The sequence below is a fragment of the Ammospiza nelsoni genome, chromosome 3 (assembly GCF_027579445.1).
Source record: "Ammospiza nelsoni isolate bAmmNel1 chromosome 3, bAmmNel1.pri, whole genome shotgun sequence".
In the NCBI taxonomy this organism is placed as follows: Eukaryota; Metazoa; Chordata; class Aves; order Passeriformes; family Passerellidae; genus Ammospiza; species Ammospiza nelsoni.
This window is the reverse complement of record NC_080635.1, coordinates 85,780,070-85,806,918: the sequence shown is the minus strand read 5'-3', so window position 1 is coordinate 85,806,918 and position 26,849 is coordinate 85,780,070. Positions and strand designations below refer to the sequence as shown.

General features: G+C 40.1%; 1 protein-coding gene across 2 annotated transcripts in view; it reads right to left on the bottom strand.

Annotated features, from left to right (window-relative positions):
* Positions 1–22,405, bottom strand: part of MYOM2 (myomesin 2) — a 76,232-nt gene extending 53,827 nt beyond the window's left edge. For both annotated transcript variants that reach the window (XM_059468723.1, XM_059468724.1), the window contains exons 1-10: positions 22,340–22,405; positions 17,413–17,490; positions 15,435–15,567; positions 14,293–14,412; positions 12,542–12,680; positions 12,216–12,373; positions 11,275–11,367; positions 1,253–1,341; positions 1,122–1,172; positions 679–843 (exon numbers count right to left, since the gene is read on the bottom strand). In XM_059468723.1, the coding sequence (XP_059324706.1) occupies positions 679–843; positions 1,122–1,172; positions 1,253–1,341; positions 11,275–11,367; positions 12,216–12,373; positions 12,542–12,680; positions 14,293–14,412; positions 15,435–15,541 (922 nt within the window). In that variant the 5' untranslated portion in view covers positions 15,542–15,567; positions 17,413–17,490; positions 22,340–22,405. The remainder of the gene's footprint in view (positions 1–678; positions 844–1,121; positions 1,173–1,252; positions 1,342–11,274; positions 11,368–12,215; positions 12,374–12,541; positions 12,681–14,292; positions 14,413–15,434; positions 15,568–17,412; positions 17,491–22,339) is intronic.
* Between the last annotated feature and the right edge of the window lie 4,444 nt (positions 22,406–26,849).

Sequence of the window (26,849 nt, the reverse complement as noted above, 5' to 3'; positions counted from 1 at the left end):
TAATTTTATATTTCAAAACCCTTCTTTGCTGCAGTGAACAAACAGTACTCATCCAGGGTTTGTGTACCAGTCACCCCAGTATATGATAAGTTTAGCAATGTTGTTCTGAGTGCTTCAAGGTAAGACTGTTTCACTTGGCATGACACAGGTTTTCACAGACAAAAGAGACAAGGAAGAAACCCATTAACATGGCACATAAAAAGCAGAGCAAACATATGTGTATCAGGCCTGGCTTCTATAAGTATTGCCTAACTGATTTAATATGATTTTAATATAAAATTCACAATAAATGCTGGAGCAAGATGAAGGGGAGAGCCATACCTCAGTACTTCAAACTTTAATTTACTGCCCTGTGAGTACCCTTCAGCTCAGTGGTCACAGTATTCAACTATGAGTAATTTTGAAATCTAAGAACTGGCTTTAGATCTCTTCCAAGTAAATGTTCTAACTATTGTACTATCACAATATGAGGTTACCTCCTGCTGCTATTAATGTGTGCTCAAAAATTGTTGACCAAGTCACTTAATTGAGAGTGCAGGACTATAAATTCTAACTAGAGATATTTTTTTTCTCTATCCCAAATTTAATTCTGAGAATATAACGCTCTAAACCTCACCTGCATCCTCAATGTCTCCTCCAGCATTTTTCAGGTAGATTCTATCCAGTGTAATAACTTACCATCTCTATACCACTCAGCACGAGGTCGTAGCCTTTTCAACTCTGGAGTGATCAACATAGAACACTTCAAGGTCAGTGTTTCACCTTCAGTTGCAAAAGTGACTCCAAACTTCTCCAGAAACTGCACATCAATGTGGGTGAAGCAAACATCATGTGACAGGGGCACTATGCATGAGAAAATGAAAGGGTTCTTGAGTACAAGTAAATTGTACTTGGCACAGATTAGTGTCTGATCTGAGCAGGAGATGGAGTTTTCTGTTATATTGTATGCTGATCTAGAAATTTAACCAGGAAAGCAGGAGTATCTGGACAGCTCCTACTGTAACTCAATACTTAGAAAGCAAAGTCAGAAGAAACAAGTTGTATCCAGTTTTCTCATCTGTAAAACATTGCCCTGACAAGAGGACATAAATTATCTAAGCAAATAGAAAAAAAAGGCTTACAGTGGAAGGGCATTAGCGCAGCTGGGTGAGGCTCTTCCTCCTCTCTGAACCCTATGAATAAACATAGAAGAAACATTCAATGACGTGAGCATTATATTTATTTATTGTTCTAAATATGAAGTAGGACTTACTTCGCACAATCACAGCACAATTAGTTGATGCCTGACCGTGGACGTTTGTTGCAACTGCTGAATAGGTTGCAGAATCATCAAAGTCAGCTCTGAAAAGGGGAAGGAGAAAAACAGATGTCTCTTTATGCAAAGAAAAATTCTCTTAATGCTTGATATTACAAGCTAAACTATGTCAACCATCAGGAAAGTGTATAAAGCTCTTTACTGGTAGGGAAAGTGTAGAAAGCTCTTTGCTGTCTACACAGTGCAAGAAATCCATGAAAGACAATCAGGAAGCTGCAACTGTTTTTAACTGCAGTTTTACCTCAGTTTAGTGTGCAGGCTGCATTAACTTTAGCAAACTGGAAATGACCTTTAGAGAATGATCAAAAGGAGATAGCTGGACAATGCCAGTCTGACTATTCCCTTTCTGTATGTAACCTTCTTTAATCCATCTTGCCTTTCTGCCATACTTTAGAAAAGAGACATAGAATAAAAGTATATGTCATTCCTGCTAAAATTGTGCCTTCTGTGGCTATTCCCATCTGGCAGACACTAGTATTTTTTGCTCTCTTATATCTCAATCCAGGAAAATGATAAAAACTCAGGAACACTGGTCAAAATTGTTTATGTGCATACAAGGTTTGGTTTGTTTGACATTTTAGTGAGAAAAAAAATTCATTATGCTAGGACAGTATAAACAAATATAAAGCAAAAAATAATTACTTGGTACAAAACACTGATAGATTGTCTCACTTAATACATCCTTCCTTGAAGTTCCATGAGCACATATATGACCAGTTAAGGTATAGGTACAAACCTTGATGCCCCAGTTCTTCTCTTATTTAAAATGGAGTCCATCATGAATCGTTTATTCAGTAATAAATTTAATGGAGGCCACACAAAAGTTTTCAATTATGAGATACAATAGTGTGAATGCATCCATTTAGTTTCTTCTCAGAAGAACAAATTTGTGTCTTTTTGGAAACTGCCAAGTGATGAAATTCTGATTGCACTTGTCCTCTAAAAGGTCATGTATCCCAGATGCGGGAGAAGGAATATGTGAGGGGGTTTTATGGAAATTGCAAAACAGGATGCCAATTTTGGAGTATATAGCAGCTGTCACAGAGACATCAGACACCTATTTTTCACTTCTTGCATATTTCTGGACAGTGTCATATCATAAAATGGTACTATCAGTACTGTGATGGCTAAAGCACAACTAGATGAAAATCCCATTAAATTGCAATTTATCTCTAAATTTACAGGTCTAACAGCTCCTCCTGGAGGCAACTCTACAGCCACATATTTCACAAAATCAAGAAATCAATTGCAAAGTCTATCATACAATTAATTATCAAAGACATAAGAATAAGTCCTAAGACTAGACTACAGTCTTAACCAAAAAGCCTGCAGTTGGGTAGGAAACCCTAGTACAGTCTGGACAGGCACAGTGAGACTGAAAAACAATTTAAAAGAATTGAAATAATAGAATTGTTAAGTTTGGAAAAGACCTCTAAGATCATCAACTCCAACTGTCAACCCAGCACTACCACCATGTTAAACCATTAAACCATGACTTCATGGGCCAGAGCTGCAGGATTTTTGAAAACTTCCAGGAATGGGGACTCAACCACTTCCCTGAGCAGCCTGGTCCAAGGCTTGGCAACCCTTTCAGTAAAGAAATTTTTCTTAATATCTAAAAACTAAACCTCCCTGGTGCAGTTGAGGCAATTTTCTCTTGTCTTGTCACTTGTTACTTGGGCAAAGAGCCTGGCCCCACCTGGCAACAACCTCCTTTGGAGGCAGTTGTAGGAGCAATAACGTCCCTCTGAGCCTCTTTTTTTCTGCAGGTTAAACACCCCCACTTCCCTCAGCTGCTCCTCACAGGACTTGTGTTCCAGACTCTTCGCCAGCTCCATTGCCTTTCTCTGGACACACTGCAGCACTTCAGTGTTCTTCTTGCAGTGAGGGGCCCAGAACTGAACACAGGACTCCAGGTGTGGCCTCAGCAGTGCCAAGTACAGGGGGCCAATCCCTGCCCTGCTCCTGATGCCCACACTGTTGCTCATACCAGGATGGCCATTGGCCCTCCTGGCCACCTGGGCACACTCTGGCTCATGTTCAGCTGCTGTCAACCAGCACCCCAGCTCCTTTTCCACTGGGCAGCTCTCCAGACACTCTGTGCCCAACTTGTAGCTTGCTTGGGGTTGTTTTGATCCAAGGGCAGGATTCATAATTTTGCCTTGTTGAACCACACACAGCTGGCCTCAGCCCATTGATCCAGCCTGTCCAGATCCCTCTGCAGACCCCTCCCACCCTCCAACAGATAAGCACTCCCACCCAACTTGGTGACATCTGCAGACCGACTGAGGCTGCACCTGTTCCCCTCATCCACATCACTGATGACAGTGTCAGAATTCTTGCTCCAGCACTGAGAATTGGGGATCACCACTTGTGACTGGCACCAGCTGGATGTAATCTCATTCATCACCATTCTTTGAGCTGGATGTTATTTAACAGTTTGCTTCCATGAAGGATTTTAAGGAAATTACAATACCTGTTTCCAGAGCTATATAAAGCTTAACTGATTCTGGACTTGTTTGAGAGATGTCAGACTCGACAGCACTTCTTCGCAATGAATTTTTAAAAGCAGAACATTTTTTTCACTATCCCAGTTTCACACTGCTTAACACTTGTGTAATAAAATGCCAAAAAGTAATATAAAACTGCAGTAAAGGACAATTTCCTAAGGCATTTTATGCCTCTATACTAAAATGTGCATAGTCCGTGCATTTATCACAGCCTCGTACAGTATCTTACTATAGCAAGTTAACAACAAATGAAGAAGCTCAAAAATTTCTTACAAGGGGCATTGCAAAATTAACTGTTCTGTAGCTTTAAGGCATTTTTGTCACTCTGCTATAACACTAACTTAAGAATCTATACATTTAGAACATACAGTAAATAGTGTAAATATAGTAGGTAGTATATTTAATAACATATATTACAAATTAGCAAATTAAACAGCATTCATCCCCAGAAACTGGATCTTGATTGCCCTTATGTTGATGCTTTAAACACGCCTTGCCAAGCCTTGGTGTGCTCCAGCTCACCAAAAGGATTCCCACACACAGCTCAGGAGACAGTGAAGGACCTTTTCCAGAAAGCAGTCTGGATGTCTGGCGGCCCTGTCCTGAAGGGTGAGAAAATGAGTCTATCTCACACCAGGAGGTCACTGTGGCAGAGCATGTCTTTAATTTGCTGTGCAGGCAGAACCCAGGAGTGCATTTCCTAGGCACTGGTGGCAGGAATATGTCACAGCATGCCCTGCAGTCCTTGTCCCCAGGTACCTGCCCTACAAAGGCTTCCTGCCCTTCAAGCCACAGCCCAACCCACATGCTGCCAAAGACCCACAGAGGTGCACAGTGTCCTCCTACCACCTGCAAGCCCAGGTTTCCCCTGGATGAGCCAGACCCTCCCAAAGGATGGTGCACACTGACCTGTCCTGGCAGGACACTGCTGGGAGAGCCATCCTGTGTGTGCTGACCTGGCCTGATCCCTGCCTGGCCTGGGCATGCTTTAGACAGCACACATTTATGAGCACCCAGCTCATAAATGAGTGATGAACATTTCACCAGCACTGCTGCACTAGGCCATTTCCTCACATAAACAAAGCATTACTTCAGGCTGCTTCACTTCTCTTAAATCCAACTTAACTGCTCTCTAACATTTTGTTGTTCCTATAGAGTGCTGACAACAAAGATAAAAAAACAGCATGGCTTGACTGTGGTTAACTCTGATTAAATCTCACTTTAAACCAGTCATCATCTGCTCTCAGTGTTGACTTCATTTTCCAGTAGAACACCAGATAAAATTGTTAAATAGGGACCAATATCTGTAAGAATTACACAGGACCTAGGATCTAAAGAGAGATTTATTTTTAAAAAACAGGTGGCCTAAAAGTAATCCAGAAAATAAAGAAACATGTACTGTGGACTAACTTGGGGTGCCAAACTGTGCTAAACCACTCAAAGTGTCAGAAATGTAAAGGTGTAAGAACTGCAAAGTTGTCTCCCGAAAATGAAGAAGAAGAATGGCAGATATCTGATTAACCTTTCAAATGGATATATATCTGTGCTCATCTAAATCCTCTCCCCATAGTTTTGCTCTCCTAAGAAACAGCAAAACACATCTTTTGATGAGCTCTGTTTGTGATGGTGCCCAAGGTAGAGAAAACAGAATATAATCTTAAATGTCTCTAGAACAGACAGGAGATTCATAAAAGGGTCATATCTTTAACCTAATGAAGCTCAAAATCTAAAAGTAAATATTTCACAAAAGTTAGTGATAGAGTTATAATTAATTTTCTCAGGAAGAACATTAGAAGTAACTGACCAAATAGCTGACCACATTCTTACAGCATCCATTTTTTATTTTTTTTTAATAAAGTGAAAGGAGGCTCTTACAGTTATTACAAACACATAATTCCACAGGCCAGGCACTTCTTGCTATTTAAGAGGTCAAAACAACTCTACCCATTTTCTGTAGCTTACTGCTTTGAAAGCAATTTATATGTCTTTGCTACGATCACTCCTCTGACTGTCCAGAAGAGAAATAATCTTAGACAGCCTAGTACTCACTGAGACCCCTTTAAATCTTATATTGGAAATGTAGGGTTTTAGTGGCTAGGAGCTAGACAGCACTTTTGTTTCATATTCACTATGAAGAAAGTTGGACAGGATGGTAAGTTACACAATGTTCTGACTTTTCTTTTGTGCCAGATAATGCTCAGATAGAGGATTATCCTGGAAATTATCTATTTCCTTGTATGCTAAAAAAATCTTAGATTTCCTAAATTGCACTGTAAAGTGCACTGAGTCAAGACCTGCTAGAATCTACATTTGTAGTACCCAGGAGGCAAGGTGTGGTCTAACAGTTATTCTTGTTTTATGATGGAGAATGTGTTTTTCAGCCTTTACAAAGGTCAGATAAAATATGCATAGAGTACATTTAGATAGCATAAAATGTGACTGCAGAACTGTATCTGTCCCAAGGTACTAATACTTTTTTGCAAATATTAAATTGCTCTGAATCCACATGAGGTTCTGAAGTGCTAATACTTGTGTGGGGAATATTCCCCAGGCAGATACATCTATTTAAAATGCATATATTCATCCAACTGCCTAGTGTACATTTAAACACAAGAGTTAAGAGTGAAATAGCATCTTTGCCTGAATTAGAACACAATTCAGTGCATGTAAGGAACACGAAGCAGTATGGAGTAAATTACAGAGTTAAAAATTACTCCTTTGAATTCAAATGACAAAATTTTCAGTGTTTTGTGACATCAATTGTGGAAACACTCTGCAGAATTGCCATACCCTGCCCTGATTCTCCAGACAGAATGAATCTGACTGATTCTTTTTGTTCGGTTGGATTTCATGTTTAGGGAAGAGGGACCTCATTTCCCCATTTCCTGAAGCCCCCAGCTACAGCAGCTTATAGGGGACAGTGACTGACAAACCAGCAGATCAGGGATTTGGGGGCTGTTTGCCTTTCAGCAAGGAAAGGAGAGCAGTACACCATTTTGCTGCCTGTACCGCCACTGATACTGCATTCCTGCAAAACCCAGGGAGCTGCAGTGTGTCACCCACCCACCCGGCACAGCCAAAGGCTCTGCGGGCTCTGCCGGAGGATTGCCTTCGTCTCAGCACCTCTGCCCTGCCCTGCTCCCCCTCCGGCGGAGAAAGGGCGCGCCGCGCTCTCCAGCTCTCCCGATTAAATCATCTCAAGCCTTTCGTGCCTAATCAAACTAAAATAGCACTCTACTGACCGCACAGGGTCATTTGTTAAATGAGAATAGCTAGAAGAGAAGGTTCATTCAATTTTTAAGCATTCCTTTTTTGAGGCGGCGCGGGTAATGCTGAATGCGGGGGCACCGGAGCAGAGAGAGGCTGGCCCTGCCTGTGCCGGCAGAGTTACACTGCACTCTGCAGGCCCTGCCTGTGCCGGCAGAGTTACAGTGCTCTCTGCAGGCCCTGCCTGTGCCGGCAGAGTTATACTGCACTCTGCAGGCCCTGCCTGTGCCGGCAGAGTTACAGTGCTCTCTGCAGGCCCTGCCTGTGCCGGCAGAGTTACACTGCACTCTGCAGGCCCTGCCTGTGCCGGCGGAGTTACACTGCTCTCTGCAGGCCCTGCCTGTGCCGGCAGAGTTACACTGCACTCTGCAGGCCCTGCCTGTGCCGGCAGAGTTACACTGCACTCTGCAGGCCCTGCCTGTGCCGGCAGAGTTACACTGCTCTCTGCAGGCCCTGCCTGTGCCGGCAGAGTTACACTGCACTCTGCAGGCTCTGCCTGTGCCGGCGGAGTTACACTGCAGTACACTGCACTCTGCTTGTGCCGGCAGAGTTACAGTGCACTCTGCAGGCTGGAGTTACACTGCATTACACTGCACTCTGCAGGCCCTGCCTGTGCCGGCACAGTTACACTGCACTCTGCCGGCTCTGCGTGCTGCAGGCAGGAGTTACACTGCATTACTCTGCACTCTGCCGGCTCTGCCTGCTGCAGGCAGGAGTTACACTGCACTCTGCCAGCTCTGCCGCACGCTGCTGCTGCTGCTGCAGCTCCAAACCTGCTCCTCTGCCACTGTTTGGGCTGGGACTTCATCAAACAGGAAAGGGAGAGGAGCCTAAGGAAAGGCAAAATGCTGTCAGACCTTGAGCCGTATATATATGAACCTGGGTATATATGAATTAGTTGTATATACGAATCAGTGTGGCCACACCACACTGGCAGTGCCCTGGAATGTGTAATGTTCCCTGCCCAGCTCAGCTCATCCTCCTGCTCGCTGAGGGGTGGGAGTCAGGAATGCCTGAAGAAGGGAGGAGCATCCTGTTGTCTTCTCTACACACCAGCCAATGTAGCTGGGAGTATAACACAGTCAATCACAGCTAAATAAAACCAGGTGATCCATTTAATAAGTCTTCACAGTAAACAAACACAAAAGCCCAACTCTGTTGCTAAACAAGTATTAGCGACCAAGAAGTTTAAAATGTTACAACTGTGAATTTCTAAGACATTCACTAAGAAAATATTTTTCAGCTATTTCATAAAGCAATGGCCGCCCTCATCTTGACTATCACTGATACAGAAATCTTTTCTTTTACTATGTGCCTATCCATAGTTAAATTATGTGAGATAAAAAAATACATTTTAAACAAACTCACATATTCTCAGACACGTATGATTTATTTGAACTACCAGGAGCTTTCCCTCCAAGTATTCCTCACAGTCTCCTCCTAATAACCTATCAGATGTGAGTTGAAAGATGGGATGAACCACTACCCCAGTGCATATCACTTCTGCAATCATTATGAGATCTGCAAAGAACAGAATTAAACTCTAAACTCCTTTTCTTCACTGCTCAAGGGAGATCTTGAGCTCACACTCCAATTTGAAGAAGTTTAAAAAGAGCAAGAAAGAATTACGGTATGATCATGATAGCTCTGAATGCATGCAAAAATGTGAGAACATAGCATCATAAAAAATATGAGACAGAGAAATTAAAATTATCTGGTTACTGTATAGGCTTATAGGTTCTGGGGAACAGCAAATGGGAGGGATGAAATTGTGTCCAGTTACTACTTTAAGACAACAAGGTGACGGTAAGGTTTTGGTGCCTCAAGAATGTTTCCACTGGGCTCAGGGAATACTCACAGGAATAAATAACACACTTGCATCAGAAGGAAAAAGTTCACTCCCTGGGCTTCGCTGAAGTGCTAGAAAAGTAGCCAAGAAATTCCAAGGCCGTTCTGAGCGGCTGTGGATAAGATTACATTCAGCTCAGCACTTTAGTATGAACAGCTGAGAAGAGCACAGAAGTGGATAGGAAGAAACTCCTGATGGCTCCACCTCCCAGAGAAACAAATTATTCATAAAATACGAAATGTAGGTGCACAAAGATATTAATGGAAGATACAGAATTAATCTATATGTTTGTATAAAAGCATTAATAACTTATAATTTTAAGCATTATCTATCCATCTATTTCTTTCAATGCAAGATATGCTTAATAATGCTCTAACAAAATATTCTTCCATTTCCTGCATGTCCATCTTCTGTGTTTTTAGGACAGAAAATACAGCTGATTATCAAGTTTTGAAATAAAATGGATTAGTAACAAAGAAAAAAATTAATTAGAAATTTTAATTTAATAAGGTCTATAAATCATAACCATCCCCCAGTATTAAATGTAGAAGGGAAATGTGTGGGAGAGCAGCTAGGAATCTTTAGGTGGCAAAAAGACCACACTGCCAGACAGAATGAAAGAGAAATGGAGCAAGAGTTTCTGAAGGTGGCAGCTTGGCTGAATGTGAGGGAGTCTGCATGAGTACATACAGGTCTGGGACTAGCAGACACGGGGTGGGGAAACCTGAGTGGGTGCCCATCAATGACTCTGTGGTATGTCGGAACTTGCCTGAAATACAGCTGGGTCTGAACACTCCCAAAGCTGGTTGTGCCTACATGACTGATAACTAGCAGAGAAAAGATAAAAATCACCATGGGGATGGAAGCCATTATTATCCTTCAGCCTCATGATTACAGGTGTTCAGGAAGTAGCATCAGCACCGATTTTCATTTCTTCTAAAAGCTATTTACTCGCAAAATGTCACAAGGGGACCTACTACTACATAACTGGCATCTGGAGTCTCCAAGCAGCTCCTCAGGAGCGCTACCAAGGGAAATGAACAGTCACAGCCACTCACCATCAGGAAGTGACCAAAGTTTCATCTCCTGACTGGCACTCACACATATCCAGACAAAGGGGAGACTTTTCCATTTCCCTGCTAAAAGGGAGAGGAGTGAAAAAGGACAAGCTGGTTTTATATTTTAACCTCCTGCTATTATTTTCAGAATTGATCTTGGCAGGAAGAAGCAGTGGTATGAACAGATTCCATGGGTACAGAGAGCAGTTAGCAAGCATGGCCGGGGGGTAGAGGACTGAGTGCCTTTGAAGCATCTTAGGAAGCAACAATCTGGTGATTCTTGCTGTCAGGTTCTCTACAGGGATGTGTTTCTCCCATCCTGAGCTACGAAAAGGTTGAGAGTTGGGCTGGACTTGGCTGCAGGATGACAAAGGCAAGTAGTCTTTCCCAAAGACAGAAGAAATCATGCACTTATTTTCTGTACTAATGCCACAAGGCTGTGCTCAGGGCTGCTTCCACTGCTGACAGATGGAGACAGGATAGATTAAATGTTTGGCCAGCCAAGTGTTAGCCACAAATATTCCAGCGCAGCTGATGTTCATGCTCTGGAGAAATTAAAGAAGAGGTTTCTGTCTCTGCTCTAGATATTAATTTTCTATTTAAATATTGTAGTAATTTCTTCATTTTTATTCGGTTTTTATTTTTTTAAAAAGCACACACGAAGTCATGTAACATTTTAATCGTTTCAGAAAGCATGGGATTAGTTTATGGGAAGCTGTTATACTCAAACATGTTCTATATCACAAAGTTAACATTTTGAAAAAATAAAATTACTTTCATTAGAACCTTTTAAAAAAGTTATTTACACTTCCTTACTTTGCAGAAGAAGAAAAAAAAAGGAGGTGAAAAATTAAGCAGGACCTAGCATACAGTAAAACAAATACAGCCATGTATCCCTGCCCTGCCCAGCTGTAATTTTGTTTACCTAAAAGAGCTTCATGATGACAAGAACATATAATTTTCCACTTCAAATGCTGAGAATATATAATTCTAATAAAAAGGAACTACCATTTTTTCAGCTACCTGCCTCTTCTTTTTATATCTTGTAGATTGCTGAAGTTAATGAATACAAATATCTAATTTACCATTTCATTTTCATAATCTAATATTCAGGTACTCAGTGAACCTTCTCCAGCCTAAAAGTGAATGCCAACAGAAAAGTGTGCTGAATTTAACAATTCTCTTACAGCCCTTGTGTGAATTTTTAATTTTATTTGATATAAAATACTCTGTATAGACTATAAAAAAGCTGGTTTATTCTCCAGAAAAATTTACCTGTTTATATGTAACACATGTACTCCATATTTGCTTTCAATTCTGTACTTTGTTGGATCACTTGCAGGAGAAATCAATTCCTCATTTTTGTACCTGACAATCAAGAAAAAAATAAAACTCATTAATATCAGCAACTATCCCTTAACATGGTAGATCTTTGGATTAACATATAATTTACTATTATCTGAACTCTCTCTGCTTGCACAGAGTATTTTCCAGTATGTGTGGATAGATAAATATTGGGCCATGAAGGTAAAGCAGGACCATCATAGCAGCAAGGAAGTGGAAAGAGAAGATGTGCACTCAATCTAGAAGATGAGAAAAAGAAGTGAAGAGAAGATGGCATGGGGCTTGAACTTTCAAATCCACTAACCCTGACACAAGATGGGAAGCAAACTTTATCTTCCGCCACAGTAAAACACTTCAGCACAAATAAAGGGGAGCAGCAACAGAATTATGCTTCATGTTAGGTCTTTACAGTCCAGCCTGAGGCTTTCATATTTATAGGACAGCACCTGTCCAGGGAGGAGGGCAGCTGAAAGAACCTTTGTGTCCTCAATGACCACAGATTCGGCCTGTGACAACAGTGGTGCTGTGCACATTAACCCAGGCTTAGAAAGTAGCCTGTGAGTTCTGTGTATTTTGCCACTTGCTACTTTGTGTTCAGGAAACTCAATGGCCAGAAAGACTGGAATGCCTTCCACTGTCTGCCTTCTGAAGTGCTTGAGTTAGTTTCTCACATTGCACGGGGCCACTCAGCAAGTTTTCCTCCCACTCCTTCCACTGCAGTATCAACTGCTACGATCCAGCACATCTAGGAGGATTATAAAGGGGATTTAACAAAGCCATTATACACATGACACTTATCAGTTATGGCATAACTTTCAAATGAAAAAAGCTTAACAACATTTTTAGAGGGCTAGGAAAGGCCAGTCTCTTACCATTGTACAACGGGCGTTGGAAATCCTTGCACAGTGAAGCAGAGGCTCACGGACATCTTTTCCCAGATGGTGTGAGACCTCAGGCGCACTAGAATTTCAGGGGCTCGACTTATTCTTTCTTCAATGATATGTCTTTCCAGAGCCATGTTTTCTTCTACCTATTAAACATGGGAAAAGAAGCATCTGGCACCAGACTCAAATAAGGTAGGAGATCCAACCAATTCACAAAATGATGTTTAATCATTACTCATATTTGAAGCACAGGCCTAAAGTTCAGTACACCTTGTAATTATTTTTGCATAGCAGCAAAAAGATCCAGCAGGTACCATTCTTTGCACAGCAAGTCTATCCAGATGTTCTCGAGCTCGGTGCCTGGCAGTGTGAATCTCTTTTTCCAAAGCAGACAACTCACTGGCAAAACGGATTCTTTTCTCATCACTTACATGAGTTTTTTGCTCATGAGTCCTGTGGGACAAGAAAAAAAATCAGGTAACCATTGTGAAGTTTTAAGTTTGTCACTCATACACTTCAGGGCACCAAGGGCTATGAAACCGTATCAGAAGGATGTAAAATTTAGGTTTGGAATCATTCTTTGCATCTATGTGCATATCCTGAGCATGCAAAATCATGTGAACTTTCTTCATATTCCTTCTCTCTGTATTTGTGGGGCCATATCTCTAAGTCTTGAATTCTGCTATGGTCACATTGACATGGTTCCCCACAGTCCTCCAGTAATCAAGATCAAGAACCTGCCTAGCCTCCTTCTGGCCCCTGATTTTCCTTCCCATGGGCACAAGAAGGCAGAGAACTGAAGGCAAGTTCTGTGCCTGTTCACAACCTTTTAAAAGGTGTTCCTAGCTCACATAGTACCCTGAGCTTTAGAAGCTTTAGAACCTGGGAGCTCTTGTAGCCCCATGGGCTGTATCATCTGACCTCGCCTAAAAGATACAGACCAAGGAGTTCACAAGGATTTGATGAACAGTTGCATGCAAAAAAAGCTCTCCCTTGACAAGGATGAGCAGGAAATATTATAGAAACTACCAGGAAAAATATAAAGTTTGGGAAAAATTGTGAGTTGTTCCCTGAAAACCTAATTCCACAGATTTTCCAGAATTCCTAAAAATACCCCAACTCATAAGTGTTTTTAGGAGGAGCTAGCTCAGTTTCCTTCATTCATGCTGATTCAGTAAACATGCTGATTCTCTTTTCTTTCCCAGGACAAAAGAAGGTAGTGAATATCAGATATTTCTACCATGTCTGTCAATATAGTCAACATATGGCATGACTCTAAAAGCATAACCCAAATAAGAAAACTTCCACAAAATTCAGCGAGTCAAGAAATTTTTTGTCTGATACTTAAAAAAAAATATTTGTACCTACCATTTCAATGTACTTTAAATACCAGCCATGTCTTGCCATTTTTTTATATTGTTGAATTTTAAAACAGTTTTTAAAACCTAAATTAAAGCATACAAAATCATTTGATTTTCCTAGAGATTTCTGTTCTGAGGTTATATATTTCAAACCGATCCAAGTACCAGAACCATATGGATGTGTATGATTTGCACAACATATTTTCTGCAAATAAGACAGAATTCCTTCTCATAATATAAATCCTCTATGTCTTTGGTGCAGTAACTGCAGAGCATAGCAGAGCAGAAACAGTGAAATTCACTAAGGAGAATATTGCCATCAGCATGGTTACTTTGGGACATCTTATCAAGGCAGTAACTAAGACATGACAGTAAACCCTTTTGATATTCAGGAAAGAATTTAAAACATTTAAAAGGAATAGTAGAGTAGCTCTGTTCAAAATGAGTTCTGGGTACTAGGTGGATTCTAATTTATTTTTGGTTTAAAGCTGTTTTCAAGGGTCAGAGTGGGGACCAGGGGAAAAACTCTGGGTTGAAATATGAGACTGAAAGTGACACTCAGTCATTTAGTGTTCCAGCCAAAATAGATTAGTGAAGAACAGTGACAGAGAAGCCTCCAATCTTGTCAACTCTGGAAAGAGCCCTGGCAAAAGAGTTGGGACCAGAGCCACTACACAGGTCAGAGCGGACCAAGAGAGCTTTACCTTTTCCTGGATTCCTGCATTGCTTCATGAGCCAAGGTGCGTGCCCTCCTGGCACAGAGTCTGCATGTGGTTTTGCCCAAGCCAGTCGATTCATAATAAGCAGCCTGCCTGGAAGCAGCCCTTCAAATATAAAAGACATTGTTATAACCCAGCAATTCAGGTAAAACATGAACTCACAAATGTCAAAGAAATTACTTTGAGCTCAATGAGCTGAACACCGTGACTGAGCACTGTTCAGCGAGAAACCTTTGCATTCTCACTGACTGCACTAAGTGGTGATTGTCACTTGTCCTTCCAGGGCTTAATGCCCATCATCTGTCACTGGGGTCATTAGGCATTTTTATTTCATTCTATTAAATTTATATTTATTTCAGTCTTCAATCATTCAGGTGTGATGATAGCATTTCAGTGAACTCCAAGGGTACCAGACTGTCTAATACACAAATCATAAAGATTCCCCAGAGCATTGTGTGTTTCAAAGTGTTCCTGCTTTTCTGTATTTCACAGATCTTTCTGCAACTTTCCTCTTTCATAAGGGAAACTGGACCAGCTAGACAATTAGGTAGGCATGTTAATTACTAAGTAGGGAGAATGGCGATTCTGAAGCAACCACAATACAAAGTTTCAGGCTTTGAGATACAAAGAATGTGTTTTTCCTGGTTAAAACTCTGAGAGATTTTGAGAGCTTAATGAAGCATTAAGCTTTCATTTAAGTTTAAAAATGAAATTGAATCACAAAATCTATTATTAGTTATAGCCAACTTCAGGAGAAGGAATATCATCATGTCATACAGAAAAAGGGGTAAAAAGTTGTTTGTATGACTTACAATAAATTTCACGGCAATTTTTCTTAAGTCGAAGTTTCAATTTTAGCCTACAAAGAATAATTTTAAGTTTAGAGGTACCAAACAGGACAGATCCTAAGCTAAAAGGCCTGTGTAGGTATCTTGTAATGCTGCTAGGAAGTTTAGCTGTGCTGGTGGGAGACTGCAGACAAGGAGCATGCCAATGGAAGGAAGTGGGAAACTATCATTCTGTATAAATCACAGTCTTTGGGGTGGAGGGGAAAGGTAAGTATCTTGATTCTAAGTACTGACTACCCAAAACAGAGACCTGCTTATGCTCAAGTACACAGCACTTACTTTCTTGCTGCATATTCCTCAAGAACATATCTTGTCTGAATGTTGCGATAGGACTGATCAAAGTGCTTGTGCCTCCTCTGGTAAAACGGCACTGCTACTGAAGACATGCTTCCTCTGTGACAGCCAGTAGTTCCTGCAGAGAGTGGAGTTAGCCATACATTTAGTCATGCACACATTTAGCCATATATTCCAAACTCTGGTTTGATATTTTTTGATATGTAGACATGTATGAATATGTCCAAATGTATAAAATTGCACCAATTTGTGACAAATAGAGCCATCAGTCACACCTCAGGCTGTATCTTATCAGTCGTGCAGTGTGAGCTATGGAATCACAGATGATAGCATGAAAGATATTCCAGCAGATCATATTTCTCCTTCTTTGCAGATGTCATTTACCGCCTCCAGAGAAATTTTCAGGGATGGAAATTTGACAGTTTTTTGGCCATTGTAGACAGTTCAGCTCTCTGTTCTTCAAACCTTTCACTTTTTCCACTTTGGCAATTTATGCTCACTGCATTTTGTTCAATTCACCATGACAACAAATAGACAATATTCTCTCACTTTTGTAACAGCCTGTTGAAGATTTTCTTTACTTTTCTTTCCTGTTCTCTTGTTTAAACTCAACAAAGCTGGCTTATGCAATCTTCCCTTGTGGATTATTTTTTCTGGACTATAAATCATTCTGGGTTCCTTCTTGTGGACTTCCTCCAAAGCATGGCATAGTTTTTGATCAATATTTGGACAGAAGGTTCTAAGAAACATTGTAGGTGCCCCTAGAAGCAGTGTGGGGGACAAAACCACGTTTCCCACTGAGTTAGATTTAAGCAGACTACCAACCACATTATTGAAAGAACATGGAGTTACCTACATCCCTTTGTGCTCATTAGAAATATGATTACAACTTCTTGCAAAAGTGGGGAATATCACGAGCCATGTTGTGAGTAGGTGCCAGCTTGTGTAACTGCAGTCTCAGTGGGATATGGGGTTCTCTACTCCTGGGCCATTTGTCCCAACAGTGGTGAGGGATCCCAACTGAACAGCCAAAACCTCCCCCATAAGGCACCTACACTTCAGCGACCACAGAAGCAAGCTCCCAGTATAAGTCCATAAAGCAGATGAAGATTTACTCAAGTAAATTACTGCAGTAACATGCAATACCCTACTAAAAGCTGACAGGAGCATCCCTGCTGTTATGCTCCCTGTTGGGTGCAGGCTGCCAGCTCCATGCCAGCACCCAAGGGACAGGCTGAGGCACAGCCTGGGATCCACCTCAGGGCATCCATGGCAATGGAAGCAGCACCAGCTCACCCAGGGAACACATATTAGGAGTGTGTCAGGGTTTTTAGGACAGCAATGACCTGACTGTCCCAGCCCAGCCTCCCCTGCCCACAGCCCAGGACCCTATGTCAGTCCCCAGGGCCATCAGTTTCTGCCCCAGAAATGACACAACACAACTCCAGCTCCCCACAGCCTGGCCCTGCCTGGATCTAGACCATGCAAGAAGAACCTGCCTTAGATCCACACCAAAAGTCCAAATTTTCAAATTTGTAATAAAAAGTCACATAAATAAGCAGTGTCATGATATATATCAAATGAAAGCTCAAAAGGATTTGAAAAGAAATAATATAAACTCATTAAGATAAAACATTTAACAAGTTAAAATGACAGTTAATATGTACCATATTTCCAGCACATAGTATTTATCAAAAAAAGGAAATGCTAGTCATTGGTTAAGAAGAGTAAAAAACTGTAATTGTGTCTGATTGTTACTTGCAGATAGTCAAAGGCAGAGCTAGGTGCTCCCAAATTATGATATTCTCATATCATCTACTTTTACTTTTCCAAGAAAAATTAAGGAGCAAACAGTAGGTATACTTAATAGAAGTCACTCCTTATTTTATAATGTTCGGAGATCGAAAGAGATTTTTACAATTTATCCCCTCATAGCTGCAGCTTCTGCATAACTTACAGTTACCTTTTCAGTTCTTTTCCAAGATGTAAGAATGACCAGTCACAGATTCAGTAATGAGAGCTTTAGGCAAAGCACAAGACACTGCAAAACAAAAATTAGACAGGTTGACAACATTACTATGGGGCATTAAATATTGCCATATTTATCGAGAAAGATGAAAGTTAGCATGACCCAAGTTAGTTCAGTACCTCACAGAGATGCTGGCTCAGTAAGATGACCTCATACAATGCTGAGCTGACATGGACCCCTCATGGACCTATTAACCCATCTCATGACAAAATGTTTTGGTTCCATGAGCAGAATTGCACAGACCCACGAGCAGCCTTGGCTTCTTCTAGTTTTGATCTGCACATCATGTGATTCTACATCTGCAGATATTGAACACTGCTTTTCTTCCTGCTAACTGTGTGACTGTGTGTATTACACTGGATTTCCACATTAGTTCTTATGTTAACTGGACAATGAATGGCATAATTTTCCCTTTTCTCTATTTTTAATTAGCCTTTTTGCCTAAATGAAAGTGCAAAAGTCAAACACAGATTAAGCTCACTCCACTGTTAAGCATTACTCATGTTCACATGTGGCCAAGTTAAATAATTCTGTGAATTTATCAACATGCAATGTAAATGTTGCTATGTATATAATTCACACTGAGATCCAGTTTATAAGGATTACAGAGTAATGTCCACTTATCCAGATAGATCAGTCTAAGTTATTTTCATTTTTGAGAGAGAAGAAAACACCATTGTCACTTACAGTCCAGCCTTTTCACTAAATGTAAAATTTACATTTTAATTAGTCTATTTTCTTCTATTTGTCAGCATCCAGGACTCCTCAAATTTTGGTTCATATATTTTTCAATTTACCCAAACACCTTCAGTATAGAAACAAGGGTAGCCATCCACTCACATCCTTCATGCAAGTAATTAAGAGAGCTTTTTAGCAGCCAGACTCACTTTGCCTTCTGTTAACACAGAGGGGAGCTGCCTGGCAACAATTCCAAATGTAATAATAATCATCAGTTAATTGCAACAACATTTTCAGAGTATGTATTTAATACTTAATAGTACTGCAAAGACAAGTATCAGAAGAGTAAAATCAAAGTCCCACTGTCAAAACAGCATATAGGGTATTGAGCTCCTGAAAAAAGAAGCTTATACTGTATTCCTAGGAACAATATGTTGACTGTTTTACCAGTTTTCCACTGATACGCATTTATATGAGATTTTTGAAATATATTCTAATATTTAGACAACCTACCACTAAGACAGAGAATATTATATGCTGATGACAGCTTAACCCCAGTGAATTTATTGATTTAGATGAACCAAATTCATTAATGACAGTGTCTGGAGACCTAGTTATATTGGCAGGTGAATTGGTAGAACTGACTCAAAAGTGAGATGAGGGAAGTGGTCCAATAACAACAACGACAAAAAAGCATAACTCCAGAGAAAGGCAAATTAATTATCTGAATGATTACAACAAATTAAAGCAAATTAAAAAGCAAATCTCAAGTCTTATTTACCAAGTTCTACCACAAGAATTTTGGAGGTGTTGCTGAAATACATGGCCTGTGTGTCACAAACAATCCATGAATTACATCCATGCACATCCTATTAACAACCCTGGACTTCAAGAAAAAAACTTAGAATTACAGGAAAAAGATGATCCTAAAACATTTGGTGTCTCATCTGACCTTTACATTGTTAGTGCAATGTAGCATCATTGCACTCCTTTCTTTTTATTATTATTATTCCTATTTGTTTCTTCTATTACTGTAAATGCTGGGGACATCAAAAGGACCTAAAGTGCACTAATCTAAGTGCTGTATAAATCATCCAGAAGATTATTAAACACAAAGAAAAATATTACCTCAGCCAAAATCTCCTTAAGGATTAATGACATCAACCACAGGTGAATTAGACTGTTCAAGTCAGTTTACAAACCATACATTTCTTCATGTTTTGTAGCATGTATATAACAATTTTTATTGACCATTAGTAAAAGGCCAGGCACCCAGGTCAGGATATGCATAGTTTTGTGACACAGTAATACTGATCTGAATAGAAAGCCATAATCTAGGACCACGTGACAAGGGGCCACATTCTTGAGCAGAGAAGCCAAGGGTCTGATATAAACATTGTTAGTCAGATAAGTGAGTTAATTTAAGATTTAAAGGACAAGCAGTAAATTGTAGCATGATCATTTACATTGCCTCAGAGAGCAGGCACACGTCCAGCTAAATTGATGGATGGCTTGACAAATGCCATGGTAAGAGGAACCTGGCTGCACTCACCATAGATAGATAACTTCACTCCCAGGTTCAGGAGGCTCGTGTCATGAGCAATGCACTGTACAGCATGTATTTTCTCAGCCTGACCTGCCTGTGCTATACCCTGCAACATGCACTTCTGAGCTCATCCCTGTTCCTGGCCATCTGCAGAAGTGCCAAAATTATTCACGTGTTCTTGCCTGTCCTCACGTAGACGGAAATTTCTTTGTCCATTTGCAGATTTGAGGGCTTGTCCTGTTTTTCCCACGACTTTGGCATTTTTTTCTCTATCTGTCTCTTGTTCTGCTAGCTGTTCTCCACATTGTTCAAAGTTAAATGTTTTCAGGAAGCTGCCAACTTATACTTTTATGGTGCATAAAAGCCCTTGATATTTAACTGATAAAATACATTTAAATCCATATCACTTACATACCATAATGAAAGATAGAAAAAAACCCCACCTTCTATTAATTGCTCCTAATTACCAGTATAAAAAATTACCATATTGCCTCAAAAAATATGCAATCCGTTCCAGATGGTTATATCCATGCTGCAGACATTGCAGACTTAATAACATATTATCATTTTCTCCCATAAAATGACTTTAGTGTAAATCTTGTAAAACCATCATGAGTCATTATGCAGCTCTAGACACTGCAGTCTAAACAGAATGGTATAAAGAGGATCTGAGTAATTCTTCTCCATTTTGATAAGAAACTAATTTGATAAAAAATGATATGACAAAATTTCTAATATGTCTCTCCAGTCTTTTTTCTCTGTACACGTGTATATTTAGATCTTCCACAAAAAATTATGTTTTGTGAATGAAAAACCTACTCAAATATACTGTCATTTTAAAATGTTTCAGGACTTCTGTTGAAGATCCTGTTCAGACCACATAATAATTCAGTTTTAGCTCTTTTGACAATAGAACAAACATGCTCATCATTAAAAAAAAAAAAAAAATCATATGGAATTCTCACTTGCTTACTCTGCTGAATTCCAGACATCATTCAGTGAACTTGAACAGTTTTTGTGTTTTTCTTTTTGATTTCTTTAGCTACATCATGTTTAGTTTTATGTTTTACTGACCACACCTCATTTTCATGGAAATAGTATTTTCCTCATTTCACCAATTGTTTTAAACAGATTCAAATAATTCCCCAAAATGCATGCATTACTTTTGTTATTAAACATAATAACAACAAAAAAAAAAGTTCTCTCCTCTATTTCTACTTATCTGAATACCCAATAAAGCAACATTTTTAAGCAGCTGACAGTACCAGCCATCACAGATCTTTCATTTTTACTAATCACAGGTCTATAATTTTTCCTAATTTCATATGTTCTGAATAAGTAAATTTAATGCAATTATTTCACTATAGCACATCTATGATTAGTTAGATTGAACACCTTGATTTTGTAATAGTCCCTGAATGGCTTGCTTCACACTCTAGCCAGGACAGTTAGTGTGGAGGTAATTTGAAATATATAATGGTGGTCACAGTCATATCCCAACCCTTGACAGGGACCTTTGCTCTGTGGAGGTGAGCAGCAGGCAGGGTCATGGGTACCCTTCCCTCCAGCAAGGTAATTGTGGAGGGAAGCACCAGATCCTGTGTTTTAGTGAGTCTATAATATAATGTAATTTTGTATTTTCTGTGACTCTCATGAAGGAGAGGAGTGGAAGCTTCCAAACTGAATTTCTTTCCATATCTGTAATAGAAGCTGAACAGTATATATCCCAGGTAGGGTACTAATGTGGTTTTTATCTTGTGAATTCATGATCATACAAGACTGGGATATAAATGAGGCTAAATTTGTCCACATTGGCTTGGATCCTTGCCACCCTAACATTCCAAATGTTCAAACATGTTCTGATGAAGTTTGAAGAGTTCCCTTTACTTGGCAAGTGTATTCTATCCCTTCGACTCGACAGCTAAGAACATTGGACAGTGAGATGATAAAAATCATTTCCCACCATCCCAACATTCACTATCCTTTGTTATGGTATTTTTATTGGCTCATAGGAATTGTCAACACACAGGTATAATTTCAAGAGCATGAACTTGATTTCCCAGGACTCTATCAGTGGTATTTAGCTGGAATTTTCATGTGGCACAGAACATACCACTTATTTTAGAGTAATACAGACACCAGAAACATATCTTCTGGAAACATGTACTTGAAAACATGGCAGACACAAAATAAAAGTAGATTTTTTTGCCTACCTACATCCCATTCTTCAGCAGGCCAAATTGTTTTGCTAGCTACTATAAGATTTTATACTTAATTATTTACACACAGACTTCAGAAAAAATCATACAGTATAAGCACACAAGAAAGTGGCATTGCCAATATTTGTGCAATTGGAAACGCACATATACCAATAGAGCTGTAGATTTCTGCAGTGTAGTTCTTTATATGCAGAAAGAAACAGAGGGAATGCACAATAAAATCAAGGTGACTTTGGACAGGACAAAACAATCTTACTTTATTTTTTGTTTTGCTTTTCATGAATCAATTTGTGTCCTACTTATCATTTGTTTTCCCTGAATAAAGTAATTTTTTTTCCACAGGAAAGCACTCAACCTCCTCCTACAAGCGCTCTCATTTGTTCTGTACAAGAAAAACATGGATAGAAAATTGACTTACCTAAGGATATAGAAAAACTGCAAACCAGAGAGGAAGACCAGCCTTTCCCAGCTTAGCAAACACTGCCTAAGGAAAACAAATAATTCTCCTGTCTGAAGCTACTGCCCCTGCACTCCTATTTAAGGGCAGATGCAGTGCTATATTTAGAACCAACCAAGTGATTCTCCCAAAACTGGGGTCAGCCTAATACGTAATAAGGGAGTGATATAAAGGCAAAAGAAAAGCATTAGCCTATATGGAGTTTAATACTGAATTTTAATAAAAGGCAAACTCATTCTTTAAAAAAGCAGCTGCTTATGTTAAAAGTGGGGTTTCTTTCCCCAGCAACACCAAGCACATGGGAAGCAACCGAATGCCAGAAAACAGTTTAAATTTTTTATTTAGAAAAGTTTGAAGTTTTAAAATAATCAATAACTTAGAAGACCAGTGAGCAGACATAAACTCCCGAATATTATTAGTAGAGACATGAGATCCCCTCGGTGCTTCGGGCTGTAAAATGAGCCTCCCTATTGCTTTCTTAAGAGCTCCCTGGATGTGAGAATGTTTGCAACAAATGAAGGCATACCAGTTGTATAAAACCCCTATTATTTTCATCTCTAATACATCAACAGTCAATCGGAGAGAGATTTTTCTACATCTTGTAGGTAAAGTAGGAAGAATTTAATATGCATAGAGACATAAGCGTGTAGAGGAAAAAATACAGCCAGAGCAGTCACTCTGTGAGACCTTGCTGGTCCCTGATGCTTCCTGATTATTACTGACTAAAATGGATGCTTGCTGCCTGCAGGGCTCCTAGGTTTCTGTCCAGAAGGCACCACTGTGGTGGCTCTGACATGTCCAGATGGCAGAGGGGAGCAGCACTGGCTCTGCAGAGTGAGAAGGCTTGGGATCTGTCACTCTGCCCCATCCTGGTGAGAGACAGCCCCACAGGGATTGCATCCATAGGGGGGAAGGGAAGGGAAGGGAAGGGAAGGGAAGGGAAGGGAAGGGAAGGGAAGGGAAGGGAAGGGAAGGGAAGGGAAGGGAAGGGAAGGGAAGGGAAGGGAAGGGAAGGGAAGGGAAGGGAAGGGAAGGGAAGGGAAGGGAAGGGAAGGGAAGGGAAGGGAAGGGAAGGGAAGGGAAGGGAAGGGAAGGGAAGGGCTCTCACAAGGCTTTGTGACAAGAATGAATAATTAATCACCCTCTTCTTATTCTGTCTGGAAATAGGACAACATGGCTAAGAAAACCTGGCTTTATGGCAGACTAATCACACCTCATGACTTAGCCCACAATGACTCAAATAATCAGTGAGTCAGCAACATACAAACAGTAGGGAATTCATTGATCTTAAAATTATTTGAGAATAAAAAGATCTATTTTCAATTTACTTATACAGAAATCCAGTCATTGTCAAAGTCACTAAATGACAATCTCTTCTACTGCATGGTATGTGAGACTGATACATGAACAACATTCTTTTAAAGTCATATATTCTTCTGATGTATACATGTAGGGAAGCAGAGCAAGAGGTGGAAAAGCCTTTAAATTACTGATTCTTATCCCATCTGCAGTGTTCATCCAAGTTTCCTAAATAGCTCTGGTAAGGATCTTTCTTACTTTTGTATCATCTAGGGCTACCATTTGCTTGAAACAGACTTCTCCCTTCCTCCCATTGATCTTGAATTATAACTCAGTCTGACAGAATTAGATCTACAGAGACAGACAGAGTGGAATGACTGCATATGCCCTGAGTGTAGATGTTGCTTCAGAAGCAGCTGTCAAAGTAATTAGCATGTAATAATCCAGAGCAAACCCACTTTACTTACCCAGCTCCATCTCTTCTCTCCTATTGAATTTTCCTGTGGGAGGTAAAAGGTCATTTTTCAGGAAGACTTTAAAGTTCTCGCTGCGCTCTACTTTTCATTTCTCATTCTATATTTATTATCTCTACAGAAATGGAGGCATTTACAGCCTGCCCTGTCTGCCTTTACACTTGAGCACTCTTCTATTTTAAGTTTTCTTCAGGGTGTGGCTGGATGACAAAAATATGGAAGTGCATCCTAAGGACTGTGGGGAAAATGCCAAAGGCAAGAACAGGCTAGGTAGGAGGGCCAGCTCCAGGTTGTTTCCAGGAAAGACAATAAATAAATTCTTCTTCTTTTCACAGACATTACAAAATAAGATAGAAGAGAAAACTGCAATATTGTGTTATTCACTGGTGGTGAAATTTAGGCAGCAGAGCACAAAAAATTATCCATCATTTTAACTATGAAATAATTTACATTATATTCCTACTTCTCCCCTAACAGAGAAGGGGCCTTCTCCTGATCCTTCCACTTCCCAAATAGAAGATCTTCCCTAAGAACTTTTCTGAAGCAGAGATTTAACAGGGTATCAAAAGGATTACTCAAGCATTGTAAACTAAGCATGTGCTAAAATCCTTCTGTGAATTTGGTATTTTAGAATTACTTCTTTATCTTCTGCCAGTCCCTTGATGTGGGTTGCTTAACTGATACAGGCCTAAGTAATGTCTCAGCTACTCCAGCAAAGGGAAAGACAAAGAACTGAAATGGAGCTCAGGAAAAAGAGGTGTTAGCATTTTAGCCATTGGATTAAACATCAAAACACTGATGAAATGAAATGTAATAGTGTTAGAAGAGGTATGTTTTTAGCCTATAAGGGTGCCTTAATAGTGGCCTTATGCTTTTATCTTTCTCCAGTTCCAAGAAAGCCTAATGCATCTTTTTATGGCAGCTTCTGAAGCCCAGCTTTGTTGATATGTTAACTGCTAATTTCCTCAAGTGCTTGTTGCATATTTATAGCTTCATATAAATTAAAAGATTGGTAACTAGCAATGAGGCTCCTAATCTCTGCAGCAGTCCTAATTATTCACTCAGCCCTGTGGTGAGGTTTCTAAAGCCATGCTAGAACAATGGATGCTGTGCGCTGGTGATCTTAGAGCAGTCTCCCTTCAGTTACCCAAGTCCCAGGATCTCCCTTGGTATTACAAATGAAAGACAAAACAGTGCATGCAAATTCAACCACATAAAAAATAAATCATGTTCTTTGCTCTGTTGGTGCCTTTGGCCAGTGTAGGGGGATAGAACACAAGTAAAAAAAGGTGGCATAGAAAGTAATCTTACCCCCTAAAGAGTTGCAGCTGGGTTAATTATTAAGGATTAGGAGCAGCCCTGATGTTAACAGGCCACAGCTGCAGCCAATAAGAAGTGTTATAAAAGAGTGGATTGGGCGTTTGAGGGAACTGGAGTCAGTTGGCTGCTCTGAGGACAAGGAAGAGTCAGTGCCCAGAGGAGATGCCTACAAGAACCATCAAGGAGGTATGAAACTCTAGCAAAATGGAACCTTTGTAATATAATAACAAGAGGTCAGAAATTCAGGCTTATTGGTCATGGGGTCCTCATGTGAACCCAGTAGAATGTGTCTCATTCAGAGGAGAGTGCCAGCACCTGAAAGACTGAACTCAAAACAGTTTTGGAGGAACTGCATCTGTTCATGAAGATGAGCTAGCAAGAGAGCAGTAACAGATGCACTTGACTGCTGACAGCATGTAAATGTGCAATGGAGCACAAATCCCCAAGGGAAATACACCTTGCTGCTTCTTTCAAGCGGAGAGAGAACAAACCCATAGGGACCTCTAAGAAGCCTAAGCATTTATCTCTCTAGTTCCTCTTTTCTGCTTATTTTCTTGGTTTTCCTGATGCATTTTCTCTTATTGTACTAGAACTTCCTGATTTTCTTTTTCAATGCTCAACTTGCAAGTATCTTAAGGCTGGTTTCATGCAGCTGAAAACTGTCAAAAGCTTAAACTACCCTTCCCAGAAATGAGACTGTGCTGTGTGGAGACCAGAGAAGAGTCAAGTAATTTGGAAGAGGAGGAGGAAAATACACTTCCAACTAAGGGAAGCGTGTACAACTCCTAGGAGAGAGGACAATGGCAACTGAAGTAAAACAAAACAACTACAAAACCCCCACATTAGATACAAGATGTTTTAAACATCTAGACAAGGATTTTCAATCAGCAATTCATCTGAACCAGAACATCAAACGATTTTAGCATAAGTCTTTTACAAACGCTAAAGTACCTGAGCATACAAAATGCTGGGATTTTTTTCCCTACAACATAAGGCAAAATGAATCTCTTAGTAAGTATCCTCATTTATATCTAAGACAAACCACTGAGCCACAACTCACTGAGTTACAGCAAATCAATTATTTTTTTAAGATACCTAAACAGTAACGTGTCCCCCTGCTGTCCAAGACGATACTGCAAAGCCCATCAGAGTCAGTGCTAAGGTTTACTGACTCAGGAAAGCTCAGATTCATATCCTTCTTGATTTAATATCAGCTCAGTGGCATCTCTTCATTTACCTTCACAATGACACCTGTACAAAGACAAGGACCATGAAGATATCTGTGTTATCCTGGTGTATTTATTCCAGTGTCACACAGCACACTTGGCAGGGACCTGCTGCTGCCACAGTTATCTTTATCAACTAACCCCAGTATCACG